We start from the raw sequence: 18979 nt of genomic DNA on the forward strand, positions 1-18979 counted from the left end.
TCAGGGTTATGAGTGCTATGGGAAAATGATGAACAAAAAGTGGGGTCAGAATGCTAATAGTGGGGTGAGGGGGGCATTTTGTGATTTGAAATAGAGAAAGCCATGGAGAGAGTCTATGAAAAGGTGACCTCTGAGTCAAAAGCTGAAGGAAGGGGCTTCCCAGGAGGCTCAGTGGTAAAGAATCTGCCCGCCAATGCAGGGGACATGGGTTCAGTCCCTGGGCCGGGAAGATCCACCTGCCTTGGGATAACTAAGTCCCTGTACCACAACTATTGAGCGTGTGCTCTAGAGCCCAGGAGCCAAAACTACTGAAGCGCACGTGCCCTAGAGCCCATGCTCTGCGACAAGAGAAACCACGGCCATGTGAAGCCCATACACGGCAACTAGAGAGCAGCCCCTGCTCACCACAGCCTGAGAAAGCCCCCTCGAAGAAACAAAGACCCAGCATGGCCAGGAATAAATAAACAAGGTCATAATAAAAAAAATTAAGGACGCGAAGGGTGACCCCATCTTGGCATCCTGGGAAACATGTTCCAGGCAGAGGAAAGTCAGTGCAAAGGCCCTGGGGCAGGAGTGCGCCTGGCTGTTTAAGGAACGGTGAGGGGTTCCAGAGGAAATAGTGCAAAGGACATGGGGCATGCGTGTGCCTGGCCTGGCAGAGAAAGGGAGTCATGAATCTCTGCCGTCTCTCTCCCACCTCAGAGCAAAGGCACATGGGAGAAGACCCGCTTGACTCTGGAGGCTGAAGTGTCTGAGCTGCGGACGGAGCTTAGCAACCTGCAGACCGCGCGGCAGGAGGGTGAGCAGCGGAGGCGTCGCCTGGAGTCACAGCTGCAGGAGGTGCAGGGCCGCGCGGGAGACGGGGAGCGGGCCCGAGCAGAGGCTGCGGAGAAGCTGCAGCGAGCCCAGGTGAGTGGGGCGGCCAGCCCAGCAGTGGTGTCTGCTGTGTGACTTTGGGTGAGATGCCTGCCCTCTCTGGGCTTCAGTTTGGTCCACATCAACCCTGCTGTCCCTGCCAACTTCTTCAGCATTATCACACATTAACAGCTAGTAACTGGTGAGTGGTTGCTATATACCAAACATCCTGTGTATTTTTACTAAAGCCTCCTGGCCCTCCTCTGAAGGAAGTGCTAATATTGTTCCCATTTTACACACAGGGAAACTGAGACCCAGGGAGGTGAAGCTGGTTGTCTAAGGTCCCTCAGAGCCAAAGCGTGAATCCAGGCATGGCTGACCTTGTGGCTCTTAACCCTGCCGTAGTGCCCACCTTTCACCCTCTTATCTTCTGGCCGTAAATAATCCACGGTCTGGTTAAAAAAACCCAGGGCAAACATTTAAACCTGTAGGTAGAAAATGTCATACTGTGATTGCTAGGAGAGATGTGGGTTTTTTATTTTAATTATATTATGTTTTTTAACTAAGTGACCAATACCTCTTTATTGCTGAGAACACGAGGCCAGGAGCTGCATCCAGGATCATGTGGTAGTGATTTGAGTGCCAGGAGAACACCTTTATTGAAATATAACTCACATACTGTATAACTCACCCATTTAAAATCAAACCAGTCCATCCGAAAGGAAATCAACCCTGAATATTCATTGGAAGGACTGATGCTGAAGCTGAAGCTTCAATACTTTGGCCCCCTGATATGAAGAGCTGACTCTTAGAAAAGACCCTGAGGCTGGGAATGATTGAGGGCAGGAGGAGAAGCGGGTGACAGAGGATGAGACCGTTAGATAGCATCACTGATTCAATGGCCATGAGTCTGAGCAAACTCCAGGAGATAGTGAAGGACAAGGAAGCTTGGTGTGCTACAGTCCGTGGGGTTGCAAAGAGTTGGACACCACTGAGCAACTGAACAACGAGTTTTAGTATATTCATAGAGTTGTACATTTATCACCATAATCTAATTTTAGGACTTTTTCATCACCCTGGAAAGAAATCCTGTGCGAGAGTTAGGGTTAAGGTCCCCCAGTCTCACTCCCTGGCCTAGCAATTACTAATCTACTTTCTGTCTCTTTAGACTTCCTATTCCGGACACTTCATAGAAATGGAATCATACACTGTGTGTCTTGTGTCTGACTTCACTCACTTAGCATGATGTCGTCAAGGTTTATCCACGTTGTAGCATCTATCTGTGCTTTTGTTTTTATGGCTGGATAATATTCCATTGTCTAGAGAGACCACATTTTGTTTATCCAGTCATCTGTGGATGGACGTTTGGGTTGTTTCCACCTTTTGGCAGTTGTGAATGCTGCTTCTGTGAAGACCCTTGTACAGGTTTTTGCATGGACTTGTTTTCATTTCTCCTGGGTACGGACCCAGGAGTGGAATTGCTGGGCCCTGTGGAAACTCTGGTTTAACATCCTTGGTGGCTCAGATGGTAGAGTCTGCCTGCAATGCAGGAGACCTGGGTTCGATTCCTGGGTTGGGAAGGTCCCCTGGAGAAGGGAATGGCAACCCACTCCAGTATTCTTGCCTGGACAATCCCATGGACAGAGGAGCCTGGTGGGCTATGGTGCATGGGGTCACAAAGAGTCAGACAGGACTGAATGACTAACACTTTCACTTTCACGTGGAAACTCTGCATTTAACCATTTTAAGGAGGTGCCAGACTGATTATCGTGGCAGTTGCACCCTTTTACATCCCCACCAGCAGTGGGTAGTGGGGATCTGAGGCAGGAAAGCAGGGGGGTCGGCTGGCAGGAAGCTGCCATGATAAGATGCCCCTTCCCCACAGGCTGAACTCGAGAATGTGTCCGGAGCCCTGAGTGAGGCCGAGTCCAGAGCCATCAGGCTGAGCAAGGAGCTGACCAGCATGGAAGCCCAGCTCCATGATGCCCAGGTGACTCCAGCCCCCATCTCACCACCCGCTCCCTAACCCAGACCGCGCCCCCCACCCTCCTGCCCACACTAAACATCATCCTCCCGTCCACCTGCAGGAGCTGCTGCAGGAGGAGACCAGGGCGAAGCTGGCCCTGGGGTCCCGGGCGCGAGCCCTGGAGGCGGAGGCAGCCGGGCTGCGGGAGCAGCTGGACGAGGAAGCCGCCGCCAGGGAGCGGGCAGGCCGCGAGCTGCAGGCTGCCCAGGCTCAGGTGAACAGCCCTGCAGGGAGACCCCCACACGGCTCCTCCTGGGTTCCATGGCTCATGGGGTGACCCCACAGGCCAGCGTGTCACAAGCCAGACCGCTGCAAGCCAGACTCCCCTCCTCGCTGTCCCCACAGCCCTAGCCCTGCGCAAACTTCATCCTCTGTCACCTGGGTCCTCCTCTCAGCCTACCTTCACACCTCCCTGCCTCTAGTCTCTCCCCTTCTGGCTCATCCTTCATGTGGTCTTTCTAATCCCCAAGCTGATGCTGCCCTGTCTTTGCTCACAGACCTCCCAGGGCTTTCCAGCTACCCGCCCTGGACAAAACCCATGCCTCTCACCAGGTTGTCAGAGAACCTGCATTCTCTGGGCCTTCTTTCACCGTTAGCTATATTCATCTCTCATCTCTCTTTCCTCACTTCATGTAGGAAAACGCTTTTCATTTATTAGGACTTAGCATCCACCTCTCCTGTTCTAAGAAATTCCTCACTACCCCTCTCTGAGCTTCCTTAACCCTTCTTTCTCCTTTGTCCCCACTCCAGTCACCCTGACTGGCTAGAACTGTCATTGCCCATGAGTCCCCCCGCCAGACTGAAAGCTCCCTGAAGGTGGGACCCCATCAGAGTTAGATCTGGGTCCCCAGCCTAAGCCAACATAGTGCCTGATATGTGGGATGCCCTGAGAAATGCCTGTTGAATGAATGATGAATGTATACCTGTGAATATACTTCTTTAACTGGAAAACTCCTATGCATACTTCAAGATCCATCACAAATGCTCCATCCTCCAGGAAGTCTCTTGAATGTTCTCAATAGATTTTTGAACCCGTCTGGTGGACTCCTGTGGCTTCCCTATTTCTACCTTAGCCTCTATCATCCTGGTTGTGACACTCAGTCTTCCCCATCAGACTGGGGGTTCCCCAGGGCAGAATCCATGTCTGATTCATCTTCTGGGTCCTGTGGAAACCATTTAAACGTCCTGGAGGAGCTGGGGCTCCGAGAATTCACAACCTCATCCCTACTCTTCAGGCAGAAGTGCCCAACGGAGTGAATCATTTCCCTCTTTGGGCCTCAGTCTCCTCATCTGGGAAATGGGGCCCCACCAACTCACACCCGGGTCACTGACATGGGTGCCACCCTCCCTGTCTCTCCTCCACCCCCAACCCCAGCTCTCAGAGTGGCGGCGGCGCCAGGAAGAGGAGGCAGGGGCCCTGGAGGCAGGGGAGGAGGCTCGGCGCCGGGCAGCCCGAGAGGCTGAGGTCCTGAATCAACGCCTGGCAGAAAAGGCAGAAGTGGTGGAGCGGCTGGAGCGGGGCCGCCGGCGGCTGCAGCAGGAGCTGGACGATGCCACAGTGGACCTGGAGCAGCAGCGGCAGCTCGTGAGCGCGCTGGAGAAGAAGCAGCGCAAGTTCGACCAGGTGAGGCACCTTGGGTTAGCCACCTGGGGAACTGGGATGCTCACCCACGCTGCCCGTCATGGTCATTGTGAGCGATCAGTAACAGGTGATGTCACAGCTCAGCTGTGAACCTGTGAGGACCTTCGGGCAAGATGCCTCTTCCCTCTGAGCCTCTGTAGGATAGAATGCCCATTGATCCTGGCTTATGTCTCCTGCCCCCAAATAATTATTGCTGGTACCCATTGTTACTCCCAAAGGCGTCCTGCAGATACACCAGAGGGTACTTAGGAAGGCGAAAGGAAATAACACATCTTGCTTCTCCTACTGACTCACTGTGGACCTCAGGCAAACTGCTTGTTCCGGTTCAGCCTCAGTTTGCTCATCTGGAAAATGGGGATAAGAGAATTCCCTGGCAGTCCAGTGGTTAGGGCTCCGTGCTCTCACTGCTGCTGCTGTTGTTCAGTCACTAAGTCGTGTCTGACTCTTTGCGACCCCATGGACTGCATCGCTCCAGTGCGATCCCTGGTTGGGGAACTAAGATCCCACAAGCTATGCAGTACAGCCAAAAGAAAGAAGAAGAAGAAAGAAATTGAAAGTGGGGGTCATACTAAGCATCTGACAATCTAAGAATGGAATAAAATTCTCAGAACCCCAGAGCATTAAGATCAGGCAACCCTGAGGTTCACATCCCAGTTGGGGCCCTTTCTGGCTGTGTGGCTGGGGTAAATTGCACAATCTCTCTGCCTCGTTTTCTTCATCTGGAAAATGGGAGAGTCCTTATTTTTGCCTTTATTGTTGAAAGGAATTTTCACTGGCTGTTGAATTTCAGGTTTTATTCTTTCCACACTGGGAAGAGATCATTCCATGTTCTGGGGCCTCCACTGTTTCATATTTAAAGTTAACAATCATCTAAGTCATGGTTTCCCTGTAGGTAATGTGATGTGGTTTTCTAGCTGGTTTGGACTGTTTTCTCTTTATCTTTGCTTTTTAGCAGTTTGACTATGATATCCAGCTGTGGGGTTTTGTGTTTATTCTACTTCAGTTTGCCAAGCTTCCAACAGCTTTGGGTTAGTGTTCTTGATCAGATGTGGAAATCTTCAGCCATTATTTTTTCAAATATTTTTCTGCCCCATTTTCTCTTTCTTCCCTTCTCTTCTCAAACTCCAAATACATGTATGTTCGATTGCTTAATACTATTTCATAGATCATTGAAAAAATTTTTAAATAATTAATTTGTGTTTTATATATATATATATATGGGGGGGGGATAGCTAAGCAGGAGATGGCAAGAGTGAACATTGATATCATAGGAATCAGTGAGTTAAAATGGACAGGAATGGGTGAATTTAATTCAGATGACCTACTATTGTGGGCAAGAATCCCTTAGAAGAAATGGAGTAGCCCTCATAGTCAACAAAAGTCTGAAATGCAGTACTTGAATGTGACCTTAAAAACAACCTAATAATCTCAGTTCATTTCCAAGGCAAACCATTCAACATCATAGTAATCCAAGTCTATGCCCCAACTACTGGATGCCGAAGAAGCTGAAGTTGACCAGTTCTATGAAGACCTATAAGGCCTTCTAGAACTAACAGCAAAAAAAAAAAAAAGATGTCCTTTTCATCATAGGAGATTGGGATGAAAAAGTAGGAAGTTAAGAGATATGTGGAGTAACAGGCAAGTTTGGCCTTGGAGTACAAAATGAAGCAGGGCAAAGGCTAACAGAGTTTTGCCAAGAGAACAAACTGGTCATAGCAAACAGCCTCTTCCAACAACACAAGAGCTGACTCATCAGAAAAGACCCAGATGCTGGGAAAGATTGAGGGCAGGAGGAGAAGGGGACGACAGAGGATGAGATGGCTGGATGGCATCACCAACTCAATGGATATGAGTTTGAGCAAACTCCAGGAGATGGTGAAGGACAGGGAAGCCTGGCGTGCTGCCGTCCATGGGGTCGCAAAGAGTCAACAAAACTTAGCCACTGAACAGCAACAAATATACATATAAATATATATATATATTTGCATGTCTTGTTTTATTGTTCATCAATTGCTGTGTCATAAAAAAACAGTGAAGGTTTGAAGTACATTTTAAGTTTTTATGTATTTTGTTTCCTACTATGACTACAAGAGGAAGAAAGAAAACCCTTTCCTCTTTTGGGTATATAAAGTGAGGGGCTGATCAGTTTGATCCATTTAAGGTTTTTCCTTTTTTTGGCTCAAAATTTCCTTTCATTTAATTTTTTTTTTTAACTTGAAGTGTAGTTTATTTACACTGCTGCCTTAGTTTCAGTTGTACAGCAAAGTGACTCATATATTTATATATGATACATATATTCTTTTTCAGGTTCTTTTACTTATAAGTTACTAGAAGATATTGAGTAGAGTTTCCTGTGCTTTACAGCAGGTCCTTGTTAATTATCTGTTTTATATATAGTAGTGTATATCTGTTAATCCCAGATTCCAAATCTATCCATCCCCCCTTTCCCCTTTGGTAACCACGAGTTTGTTAGTTTGTTTTCTGTGAGAAAACAGTTTGTTCATCTGTGAGTCTGTTTCTGTTTTGTAAATAAATGCATTTAATTACATCCTTTTTTAAAAGATTCCACCTAGAAGTGATATCATATGATGTTTGTCTTTCTCTGCCTGGTTTATTTCAATTACTATGATAATCTCTAGGTCCATCCATGTTGCTGCAAATGCCATTATTTCATTCTTTTTTGTGGCTGAGTGATATTCCGTTGTGTATATAGGCCACGTCTTCTTTATCCGTTCCTTCATCCGTGGACATTTAGGTTGCTTCCATGTCTTGGCTGTTGTAAATAGTGCTGCAGTGAACACTGGGGTGTATGTATCTTTTCGAATTAAGGTTTTCTATGCCCGGGAGTGGGATTGCTGCATTATATGGTAACTCTAGGACCTCCCAGGTGGTACAAGTGCTAAAGAACCTGCCTGCCAAAGCAGGAGACACTGAAGACTCGGTTCCGTCCCAGGGCCAGGAAGATTCCCTGGAGCAGGGCATGGCAACCCACTCCAGTGTTCTTGCCTGGAGAATCCCATGGACAGAGGAGCCTGGCGGGCTGCAGTCCATGGGGTCGCAGAGTCCGACAGGCTGAAGCAACTGAGCACTGCGGCACAGGGTGACTCTGTTCTTAGTTTTTAAGGGCACCTCCTCACTCTTCTGCAGAGCGGCTGCGCCGGTTCACATTCCCATCACCAGAGTGATCCACTGAAGCGCAAGCTGGTCTGGGACCCAGTGGAAACTCTGAGCCCTCTGCCTCCCTCTTGTGTCTCTGCCTGTCTGTCTGTCCCTCCGTCCTCGGCCCCTGTCTCTTCCCATCCCCTTGTACACTCCTTTTAGCTAACCTGTCTCCCCCACCCCATCTCCCTCACCCCGGAAGCTCCTGGCAGAGGAGAAGGCGGCGGTCCTGCGGGCGGTGGAGGAGCGGGAGCGGGCGGAGGCCGAGGGCCGCGAACGCGAGGCCCGGACGCTGTCCCTGACCCGGGCCCTGGAGGAGGAGCAGGAGGCGCGCGAGGAGCTCGAGCGGCAGAACCGCGCACTGCGGACCGAGCTGGAGGCGTTGCTGAGCAGCAAGGACGACGTCGGCAAGAGCGTGAGCGCCCCGGGTCCCCGGGTCCCCGGGACACACAGACATACACACACACACGTGGGCGACCACGCGCCCCACCCCCACCCCATGACGCTGGGGCACACAAGCACACGTGTGTGCTCTCCCACACGGAGGGCGAAGGGAACCGTCTTCAGAGAGTCCCCGTGTTCACGCACACACTTGGGAAGTGAGGAAAGCCAGGCATCAACAGGCAACGGTTCATGGGCTGAGCACACGGGGAGAATCTTCCAGCAAACCTGTGTGCACACACTGAGCACGCAAGCTTCTTAGAAAACACCCATGTGCAGGTGCGTGTTCATGAAATGTAAGCGGACTCTCCCGTCAAACACACTTGCTCACGTGTACACACTGAGAGCCGCTCACGGTGTGTGCAGGTGACTCCGGACAAGAAGGAGCTAGGCTGGACATGTCCCCTTGCTGCCTCCCCCTCGTCTATCAGAGCTCCCCTCCCCTCTAGCCTAGCATAGATCTCCGGGCCTGGCCTCCTGCCACCTCGGTGGTCCAGGTGCCCAGGGCTCACTCTCATTCTGCCCCCCACCGTCCCAGGTGCATGAGCTGGAGCGAGCCCGCCGGGTGGCCGAACAGGCAGCGAGCGACCTGCGGATGCAGGTGACGGAGCTGGAGGACGAGCTGACGGCAGCCGAGGATGCCAAGCTGCGCCTGGAGGTGACCATGCAGGCCCTCAAGGCGCAACACGAGCGGGACCTGCAGGGCCGCGACGAGGCGGGCGAGGAGAGGCGGCGGCAGCTGGCCAAGCAGGTATGGGCAGGGCGCCGCCCAGCTCGGCGTGCCCGGAAGTCTCACCCATCCACCTGCCACTCTGGGTTTCTACCCAAGTCCCACCTACTAGCCAGCCATCCTCCTGTTCCCCAACCCACCATGACCCGAGAACCCACACGCACAAGGACCCATTCGGACACCCTCTATCCACTAACTGGTCCACCCAACCACCATCCTGTCTACTGAGCCAGCCGCCCGTACACAGCCTCCCTACCAGCCAAGACGTCTAAACAACCAACTCTGCATCCGACTTCTCCATCCACCCAATACCCGCTCCAATCAACCTCCTCTCTCCAGCCCAACCGCCCCAGTATCTACCCACCTCCTCTGCACCCCCAACCAACCCATATACCCATTTACCTGCTCATTGACCAGCTTGTCTTCACCCCACTTCATCCGTGACCTTCCTTCCTTTTTCATTTATTTCTTCACCTGCTTCCTCATTCACTCCATGTTTCTCTCTGCACATTCATTCATTCATTCCTCACTCAGTGAAGGAATTTCCTATGGTCTGCAGCGGGCAAGGCTTTTGACTCAGTGATGTGTGCTGAGCGTGGGAGGGGCGGGTCAGCCATGAGTATCAGAAAGAGCCCTCTGGGGCCATGTGGGCAGCAGACTGGAGCCGGGGAGACTGGAGTTGGGAAGCCCAGAGCAAGTGATGAAGAGATGATCCAAGGCCAGGCTGGGGAGCAGTATCTGACCGTTTCTTTTTAAATCTCCCTTGGCCCCACTGATCCAGCCATGGGTTCATGCATGATTTTGTCCTGAGGGCACCAAGGAGCCAGCCACAGGAGGGCCATGAGCAGTGTCAGCTGTGATTGTAGAAGGACCTTTCTAGAGCCTTCAGGAATGGGCTAGAGAGTAGTGATGGGAGCAAAGAGGAGGCTGGGGCAAGAGGGAGGGATAAGGCCTGAGCCAGGGCTGTGGGGTTGGAGAGGATGGTTGGGTTTGTGGTAGAGAGAGGCAAGGGGCAGGAGGAGTGGGGCTGGAGACCTGGGCAGGGGCTGGAGGATAGACCTCTATGCTACTGGCATGTAGGGGGAGCCTGGGCCTCCTGTCCCCTGAGTCCGCCCCTCCCGACCTCGCCTCTCCCAGTTGAGGGACGCAGAGGTGGAGCGCGATGAGGAACGCAAGCAGCGTGCTCTGGCCATGGCCGCCCGCAAGAAGCTGGAGGCCGAGCTGGAGGAGTTGAAGGCTCAGACCACGGCGGCCGGGCAAGGCAAGGAGGAGGCGGTGAAGCAGCTTCGCAAGATGCAGGTAAGGGGTGGGGCTTAAGCCGCGGAAAGGGGAGGCCCCGCCCTCGTTCCTGCTCCCAAACCAGCTCGGACCCCGCCCTCTCGATCCCAGGAGAAGCACCCACGTTAGGCAACAGCTCTATCCATGCCCCAAAGGCTCATTTGGTTCTTTTTATATTTTTTAGTTCCTTTACTTAAATTGCTTAGTCTTTGGGACTTCCTTGCGGCCCAGTGATGAAAACACTGCGCCTCCACTGTAGAAGGCACAGGACTGATCCCTGGTCAGGGAACTAAAATCCCACATGCCGCTGGATGGGGACACAAATAAATAGTTGCCAGGTAGTAAAGTGGCCGAAAGTGTAAACGCCAGGGTCAGGCAGGATTCAGGTCGTGACTGTGCCACTCACCACCCTCAGTGAGTTGCTGAACCGTTCTGTGCCTCAGTTTCTCCATCTGTAAACTGGGTAGGAAAATAGTCCCCACCAACTGGAGTTGTGAGGCTTAAGGTTTTCAGTATGTGTACAGAATAGAGACTGGCCCAAGGTAAGTGATCGGTGTTTTCCAGCACTTTTTTGTGACCAAGCTGCTTGACTTGAGGATCTTAGTTCCCCCACCAGGGATCGAACCCGCGTCCCCTGCAGTGGAAACTTGGGAGTCTTAACTGCTGAACCGCCATGGAAGTGCCTCCCAACTCTATTATTACTCCAGAGTCCACATATTATCCCCACTTTACGCTTGCTTTAATTTTGATATGCCTTTTTTTTTTTTTTTAAAGAAGTGAGGCCCAGAGACGAGGGGAGAGCTGGCCCATGGTCACACAGCCAGCGGCTGGGAGCAGGGTGCAGAAGCCCAAGTCCTCAGGACTCTGCTTGCTTACGGGGAGCCCCCACAGGGCTGACTGCGAGGGTAGCGGGGCTGGGGGCATTCCCTGTGGCCTGGCTGGGCCCACTCACTCGCTTCGTTCCTCCCAGGCCCAGATGAAGGAGCTGTGGCGGGAGGTGGAGGAGACGCGGAGTTCTCGAGAGGAGATCTTTGCCCAGAACCGGGAGAGTGAGAAGCGCCTCAAGGGGCTAGAGGCGGAAGTGCTGCGGCTGCAGGAGGTGATGCCGGGGTGGGCGGGGCTCAGGAGGGTGGGGTCGCTGGTGGGCGGGGCCAGGGACCCGAACCGGAAAGCCACAAGGTCGGTGTGCGGATGGGCTAGAGTAGAGAGATTGGAGGCAAGGAGGCTGGAGAGGGACGATGAAGCCTGAGCCGGGACGCAGAAGAGGGAACAGAGAGCGTAAAGGAGCAGGATGGACAGGGCTTTGGGTGGTAAGGCGGCAGAGGAGGGGAGGAGAGGGGGTCTGGCCCGATGACTGAGGGAAACTGGAGGAGGAACTGGTCTGAAAAGAGATGCTGGGCTCAGTGAGGAGGCCATGAGGGTGAAAGATCCGAGCAGGCGGGCAGCAAGAAGTGGACATGGATCAGGGGCTGCGGAGATGGATTTAGGAGACATCGGCCTATAGACTGAAGCTCATTCCAAGGTTATCCAGGGGCAGCATGTCCAAGTGCAGTGAAAAAAAGATCAAGAGACTTGAGGCGTGAGGGGTAGGGAGGCCAGTGCTCAGCCAGCCTCCCATCGCCGCAGCTGACCACCTGCCTATTTTGCTCGTTGCAGGAACTGGCCGCTTCTGACCGTGCCCGTCGGCAGGCCCAGCAGGAGAGGGATGAGATGGCAGATGAGGTGGCCAACGGCAGCCTTAGCAAGTGAGTGGCCCATGGTAATGTGGGGCAGGGCGCCCTCTTCTGGCCATCCTGCCCTCTCACCCTCCCGCGACCTTGGCCTGCCTGTTCTCCCTAGAGCTGCCATTCTGGATGAGAAACGTCAGCTGGAGGGGCGCCTGGGGCAAATGGAAGAGGAGCTGGAGGAGGAGCAAAGCAATGCAGAGCTGCTCAATGACCGCTACCGAAAGCTGCTCCTGCAGGTGAGCACAGCTGGATCACCCCCTGCCAGCCTGAGGCCCCACTGACCTGGGACCATAACACCTTCAATCCTCTTTTTCAATCCACATAGGAAAAGGGAATATTTGAGTTGGGTTTTGAAGGTTGAATAGGAGTTCTCAAGGTGGGGGAGGAATAGATGCATTCATTCTGTTGTGCTTCTGAGGCTTCTTGAAGGCTGGATCCAGGGAGCATGATGCTGGTAATATAGGTTTCATTCCAAGGCCTCTTCTCCTGGCTTGTAAGTGGTGACTTATAGGTGACCATTGTCTCATCCTGCAGTCACTGGGCTCGACTTTCTGTGCATGTGGGGGGAGCAAGAGAGAGCAAGCTATCTGATATCTCCTTATAAGGGCACTAATGCCATCATGGGGGCCCCACCCTCTTATCCTCATCTAGTCCTAATTACCTCCCAAAGGCCCCATTTCCAGATACACACTGGGGGCTAGGACTTCATATGAATTTGTGGGGCAACAAACATTCAGTCCATAATACACCAGTTCCCCAGGAAGCTAGCCTGGTGATCTCAAAAGCATTTAGAAGCCAACCTGGAAAGGGTCCCAACTGGCCCCAAATGGAGCAGCTTGAGCTTCAACCACGGTCATAATTACAACTGATTTAAATCCATCAAATCTGTTTAAACCCTCAAGTACACAATGACATTTAAAAAAAATACTAATTAGTCACTGTATTAGCTGCCTGAGGCTGCTGCAACCAATTGCCACAAACTGGGTGGCTTAAAAAGACAGTAACTTGCTCTCTCACAGTTCTGGAGGTCAGAGCTCCAAAATCAAGGTGTCATCAGGTTCGTCCTTTCTGAGGGAACGTCTCTTCCAGGCCTCTCTCCTGGTTGCTTGTCAGCAACCCGTGCCTCGTAGATCCATCAGCCTGGTCTCTGCCTCTGCCTCATATGACCTTCCCTGTGTCTTCTCTGTGTGTCTGTGCCTCCTTCCCTTCTTGCAAAGACACCAGTCATATTGGATTTAGTGCGAGGCTGTTCAGTTGCTAAGTCACATCTGACTGTGCGACACCATGGACTTGAGCCCACCAGCCTCCTCTGTCCATGGGATTCTCCAGGCAAGAATACTGGAGTGGGTTGCCATTTCCATCTCCAGGGGATCTTCCTGACCCAGGGTTCAAACCTGCATCTCCTGCATTGGCAAGTGGGTTCTTTACCACTGAGCGACGAGGGAAGGCCATTGGATTTAGGGCCCATTCCAATCCAGCATGGGCTTCCCAGGTGGCCCAGTGGTAAAGAACCCACTTGCCAATGTAGGAGACGCAGTAAACTCCTGGTGGGCTATAGTCCACGGGGTCACAAAGAGTTGGACACAACTGAGTGACTAACACACTTCAGAAAGGATGGAGGAGGAAACTGTAGATTAAAAGAGACTTAAAAATCATGTACAAAAAAATTTTAATGGGCACCATTCAACTATAGAATCTAGGGATGCATCTTTGAATAATAAAACTCAAAAGGAAAAAGAAAAAAAGCAAGGAAGTGATCACCCTAGGAGTCAGGAGGCGGCAATTCCCTGGTGGTCCAGTGGTTAAAACTCTGCACTCCCAATGCAGGAGGCTCGGATCGAACCCCTGGTTAGGAAAATAAGATCCCACAAGCTGCACAGCACATCCAAATTAAGAAAAATGTCAGGATGGCATGTTGTTTGGGGTGAAAGGAAGAGGCTGTTAGTAGAATGGATGCATGAAGTTCTGTTTTTTGACCTGGGCAGGGGTGACAATGATGTTTGCTTTTTATTAACCTATACTGGAATGGGTTGTCATTCCTTTGCCCAAGGGATCTTCCCAACCCAGGGATCAAACCTAGGCTTTCTTCATTGCAGGCAGATTCTTTACCATCTGAGCCACTAGGGAAGCCCAACCTATTAAACCATATAGTTGATCTGTTTTTTGCTTTTTCTGTCTCACGGTTTTATTTTCCAATAAGAGGTTAAAAAAAATAGCGTATGCTAATCACCAAGTCGGTCTCTTCCTGTGAGGGTGAAATGAAGTCAAGTATGAATCAGACTGCATCTGACTCATTTCCGTGTCCCCAGCATAGGATCTCACTCGGAGTACGAGATGAATAAATAAACAGGCACTATTATTAGGGGGTGTGGTTACACATTAGCAATATAGTAGCTCCTGTTAATTGAGCCTGCATTTCTCAAAACGATCCTGCATATCATTCTATCAAAACCACCTGAGTGCTTGTTGAAAATGTGGATTCATGGACCTTATTCCAGACTTGCTGAATGAGAATCTCTGGAGGGTGGGATCCTGTGGTCCATTTTTTTTTCTTTTTTTCCCACAAGCTCTCTGGATGAGCCTGGTGCAAACAAAAATGTGATAACCCTTGGAATAGACTCATTCACAGTCAAAGATAGAATTGACAGCATTTAAACAAGCCTGTGATAGTCATCTCGACTCGTTTATTTATTGGGCTGAGTTGTACAGCATGTGGAACCTCAGTTACCCAATCAGGGATCGAACCCGACCCCCCTGCATTAGAAGCTCAGAGTCCTAACCACTGGACCAGCACTCTCCTCTTGTGGTCTTATTAAAATAACAAAAACCTATCCAAAAGGTTAAAACCCAGAGCTGGCACAGCTGTTGGCTGATAAGCCAATCAAGGAAAAGTACATTTATTGAGTGTTTATTATGTGCCAGGCTCTGTGCTAGGCACTTAACAAGCATCAACTCACCTAGTTATGGGAGGTTCTGGCATTTACCTCCCACCTTCCCTCTGAGAGTCCACCATGACAGTCCTGCCTTCCCCACTGCTACAGGTAGAATCACTGACCACAGAACTGTCAGCTGAGCGCAGTTTCTCAGCTAAGGCAGAGAGTGGGCGGCAGCAGCTGGAGCGGCAGGTCCAGGAGCTCCGGGAACGCCTGGGTGAGGAAGACGCTGGGGCCCGAGCTCGCCAGAAGATGATCATCGCTGCCCTTGAGTCCAAGTTGGCCCAGGCTGAGGAGCAGCTGGAGCAGGAGAGCAGGTAAGTGGGAAGGGAGGGCACAGCTGGAGGGCAACCCTCACGTTCTGAGCAATGAGACAAAGGGGAGCTGTGTTAACAAGCACCTGGTTTAGAAACATCCAAAAGGCATCATAATATTAATGCTTGATGGTTTTCTGTATCGTTCAGGATGCTCTGTGCTGCAAGTAACTGCATTCCCACTATATAATTTAAACAGTAACTTAGCAGTTAGCTATAGCTGCATAACGTGTTAGTCACTCAGTCGTGTCCAACTCTTTGTGGCCCCATGAACTGTAGCCCATCAGGCTTCTCTACCCATGGAATTCTCCAAGCAAGAATACTGCAGTGGGCTGCCATTTCCTTCTCTAGGGGATCTTCCTGACCCAGGGATCGAACCTTGGTCTCCTGCGTTGCAGGCAGATTCTCTACCATCTGAGCCACAAAGGAAGCCCCATATGCAGGGAAGCTGCCTAACAAACCACCTTAAAATTTCAGTGACTTAAAACAGCAATCATTTATTATTGTTCATGAGTCTTTGGAATGGCTGGTAGGTTCTGCTGATCTGGGTTTGGTGAGCCTCAGTCACACATCTTTGCTCAGCTGAAAGTCAGCTAGATGGATTTGCTGATCTTGGCTGGGCTCTCACATGTCTACAGCCTTGCCTGGGACAATTCGGCTAACTTGTCTCTGCTCTAGGCTGACCCAGGCTTGTTCATATGACAGAGTAAAGGTTCCAAGAGAGAAAGTTTCTTAGGGCCTAGACTTGGAACTGGTACAATGTCGCTTCTGCCATATCCTGTCAAGCAAGCCACGTGGCCAGCTCAGACATAAGAGAATATCCAGTCATGGTTGCCAAGCACCACCCATTGCTAGGGGCCCCATCACCTGGACTTCACCCTAGTATGATGGTCCATGTAGGAGAGAATGGATGAGCATCAGGATAGGGAAATTCAGGGGACAGGAGGTAAGGATGGTGCCAGGTGTCTGACCTGCAGATCTAGGTGGATCATGGGAAACTGGGAGGAGGAGCAGGTTTGGGAGAAGGCATTGAGCCCAGTGCAGGGTGTACAGGGTCTAGTGGGCAGCCGAGGCTGGGGGCTGAACCAGGCTAGAGCTCAGGAGACAGATTTAGTGGACACCAGGCTGTTGATGGTTGTAGAAACCTGGGGCACAGCTGAGTGTGTCCAAAGAAAAGTGTGTGAGTGAGAAAGGAAGACAGCAGAGGTGGTTAAGGATAGAGTTTGGGGCTCCCAGAGTGTTCTACAAACACAAAGAGCTTGAAAAGGAAACTGAGAGAAGAGAGGGAGAAAGAAAATTCCCAGGCCAGGCAGAAGGGAGGTCAGGTGGGAGATGATAAGTCCTGAACCCCTGGGGGCTGGGGCTGTGAGGCTAAGGAGGGGGCAGGGCAGAGTCCAGGGGGTAGTGCGACAAGGTTTGGGTACTGACAGGCGGGGGGGTGGGGCAAAAGAGAGAAAATGGGTGAGGATGGTGCCTGGCGGTCTGATTTGGAGACTTGCGGTCAGTGGGTCAGTTCCCTAAGAGGAGGAAGACTGGGAGCAGGGTGGAGGATACAATAGAATATAAGAGACCTAGTGGGATGTGGAAAACGTGTAGTCATGGAGACACTTTTAGGAACATCAAGCATCTTAGCTGAAGTTAAGGATTAGGTGCCCTGGTGGTAGCCTGGTACAACCAGGCCTCCGTAGACTGTGGGAACCAGTTGCAGGTGGGTGGGAAGGTGGGCAGAGGCCACTCCGAGAACAGGCAGCTGCTGGATGAGGCTTGGCAGGGGTAGAACCCCAGGTGAGCAACTCTTTTGATTCTCCCCTTCGTGCCTCTCCTCAGGGAGCGCATCCTCTCTGGCAAGCTGGTGCGGAGGGCTGAGAAGAGGCTTAAAGAGGTGGTGCTCCAGGTGGAGGAGGAGCGGAGGGTGGCTGACCAGCTCCGGGACCAGGTGAGCAGCTGACGTCATGGAGAAGCAGTGGGGGTGGGGACCACTGACTGAGAAGTGGCACGCGACATCTCTAGAGGTAGTGAGCTCCCATCACAAGAGGTAGCGTGTGGGTGCTGGACTAGAGCCGAGTGCAGATAACGTCCTGGGCCTTGGTGCATCAGCGGAGAGCCTGAATCAGTGACTTGGTGATCTGTGAATTCTGGACTCTAGGAAAAGCCCTGGTGGGGAGCTGAGACAGCTAATGAGAGGGAAGAAGTTAAATCCTACCCAGAGGCTAGGCCACAGCTTAAATAATAAAGTGGTGTTTATTGAGAGCTTTCTTTAGCCAGTGCTAAAGACATAACATGTAGTAACACATTAGCCTAATCAGAACTCATGAGGTAGGTTCTATTATTTTCCCTCTTATTCGTGTCAGAAAACTGAAGTCACTTGCTCACAATTATTTATTTAGTAAGAGATGGAGCCAGAGTTCAACCTTCAGCACTTTGGCTGCATATCTGTGCCCTTAATTATTTATTGATCGGTGAATGTGTCCCACACACTGTGCTCCTTACTTAAACAAGCAGACAGCAAGCATGCTTGCATTCTCTCATCAGCTCCATTTCACAGGTGAGAAAATGGAAACTTTAGAAGGGGGTATAATCCAAAGTCACACAATTAGTAAAGACAGTCTGGATCAGATCCTCCTAGACCCTCTTGCCAGCCTCCACCCCAGGCTCAAATGCGACTGACTCTGTTTGCTGTGCCCTTAAAAGCTCAGCTGTGTTTTATTCGCCAATTCTTTCACAAAACAATTGTTGAGCACCTGCTCAACCTGCGTGCCAGGCACTGTGCAAAGCATTGGAGATATGGCTGTGAACGACGTAGAGAATGTCCCTGGCCCTCGTGACGTTCACATTTTCAACACAGGAAGAGGAAGACACCACCGTAAACCTATAAACAGGCAAAGATAATTACAGATTGTGAAAGGCGTTATGAAGAAAAAAGAGAATAAAGAGAGAGGGGGGTACAGAGGACCGGAGAATCCTCCCTAGATTGGGAGGGAGGTGGTCCAGAAGACCTTTCTGAGGAAGTGACATTTGAATTGATACTGAAGGGTGAGAAAGAGCCAGGAAGAGGGAATAGCAGGTGCAAGGACCCTGGGCTATGGAAATCAGCTCAGTGAGTCCCAAGCAAAGAAGCAGAGCAGAATAACTCGAGAGAAGAATGGGGTTGGGGGCGTTGAGTGATACATGAGGTTAGAGAAGTTGGCGGGAGGCAGATTATGTGTGTCCTCTCCTTGGAGAGAGAGATGGCAGGGTCTGGGGGAGGGTCTCACTACAGATGGCCTGATCCATGTGTTTATGCGAAGACGACCAGGCAAGGGCCTGGAACGCCAGGCGGAGGTGCTGGCTGGGACCTTGTCCCGGGGCACTGAAGAACCATGGGAGGACCTTGAGCAGGGCAGAGGCAGGGTCAGATCCGAGCATAGAGAGACCCCTCTGAGGCCGAGTGGTGGGTGGTCTCGCGTTTGAGCCTGACCTGGAGGCTGGTGAGAGGATCTAGGAGAGCAGAACAGAAGTGTGAACAGAAGGCAGGGCGTGTGACAGTCAGGACAGAGGAGGGATGGAGATGTGGGGAGCTCTGGGTGAGAGCCGCACCCAGAGACATGACCTGACTCCCTGGCTCCCGCAAAAGCTGGAGAAGGGCAACCTTCGAGTGAAGCAGCTGAAGCGGCAGCTGGAGGAGGCCGAGGAGGAGGCTTCCCGGGCCCAGGCGGTCCGCAGGAGACTGCAACACGAGCTGGAGGATGTCACAGAGGCCTCCGAGTCCATGAACCGGGAGCTGAACACGCTCAGGAACCGGCTCAGGTAAGGCCACCCGGTGCACGCGCAACCTCTCTGCATAAACCCCCAGCTCCCCCGTCTTCGCTCTGTGCCCACATCGCTCTGTGCCTCC

The 18979-nt window shown here is 51.6% G+C and overlaps 1 protein-coding gene across 3 annotated transcripts in view; it reads left to right on the forward strand.

Moving 5' to 3' along the window:
* MYH14 (myosin heavy chain 14) overlaps positions 1 to 18979 on the forward strand; it is a 73035-nt gene that overhangs the window by 53206 nt on the left and 850 nt on the right. For all 3 annotated transcript variants that reach the window (XM_068992485.1, XM_068992486.1, XM_068992487.1), the window contains 13 exons: positions 703 to 909; positions 2741 to 2845; positions 2943 to 3095; positions 4257 to 4505; positions 7885 to 8097; positions 8662 to 8874; positions 9991 to 10152; positions 11102 to 11230; positions 11788 to 11876; positions 11971 to 12094; positions 14900 to 15108; positions 16933 to 17041; positions 18719 to 18891. In XM_068992485.1, coding sequence (XP_068848586.1) covers positions 703 to 909; positions 2741 to 2845; positions 2943 to 3095; positions 4257 to 4505; positions 7885 to 8097; positions 8662 to 8874; positions 9991 to 10152; positions 11102 to 11230; positions 11788 to 11876; positions 11971 to 12094; positions 14900 to 15108; positions 16933 to 17041; positions 18719 to 18891 — 2135 coding nt within the window. The remainder of the gene's footprint in view (positions 1 to 702; positions 910 to 2740; positions 2846 to 2942; positions 3096 to 4256; positions 4506 to 7884; positions 8098 to 8661; positions 8875 to 9990; positions 10153 to 11101; positions 11231 to 11787; positions 11877 to 11970; positions 12095 to 14899; positions 15109 to 16932; positions 17042 to 18718; positions 18892 to 18979) is intronic.

This window comes from Capricornis sumatraensis, chromosome 20 (genome assembly GCF_032405125.1).
Source record: "Capricornis sumatraensis isolate serow.1 chromosome 20, serow.2, whole genome shotgun sequence".
Taxonomy (NCBI): Eukaryota; Metazoa; Chordata; class Mammalia; order Artiodactyla; family Bovidae; genus Capricornis; species Capricornis sumatraensis.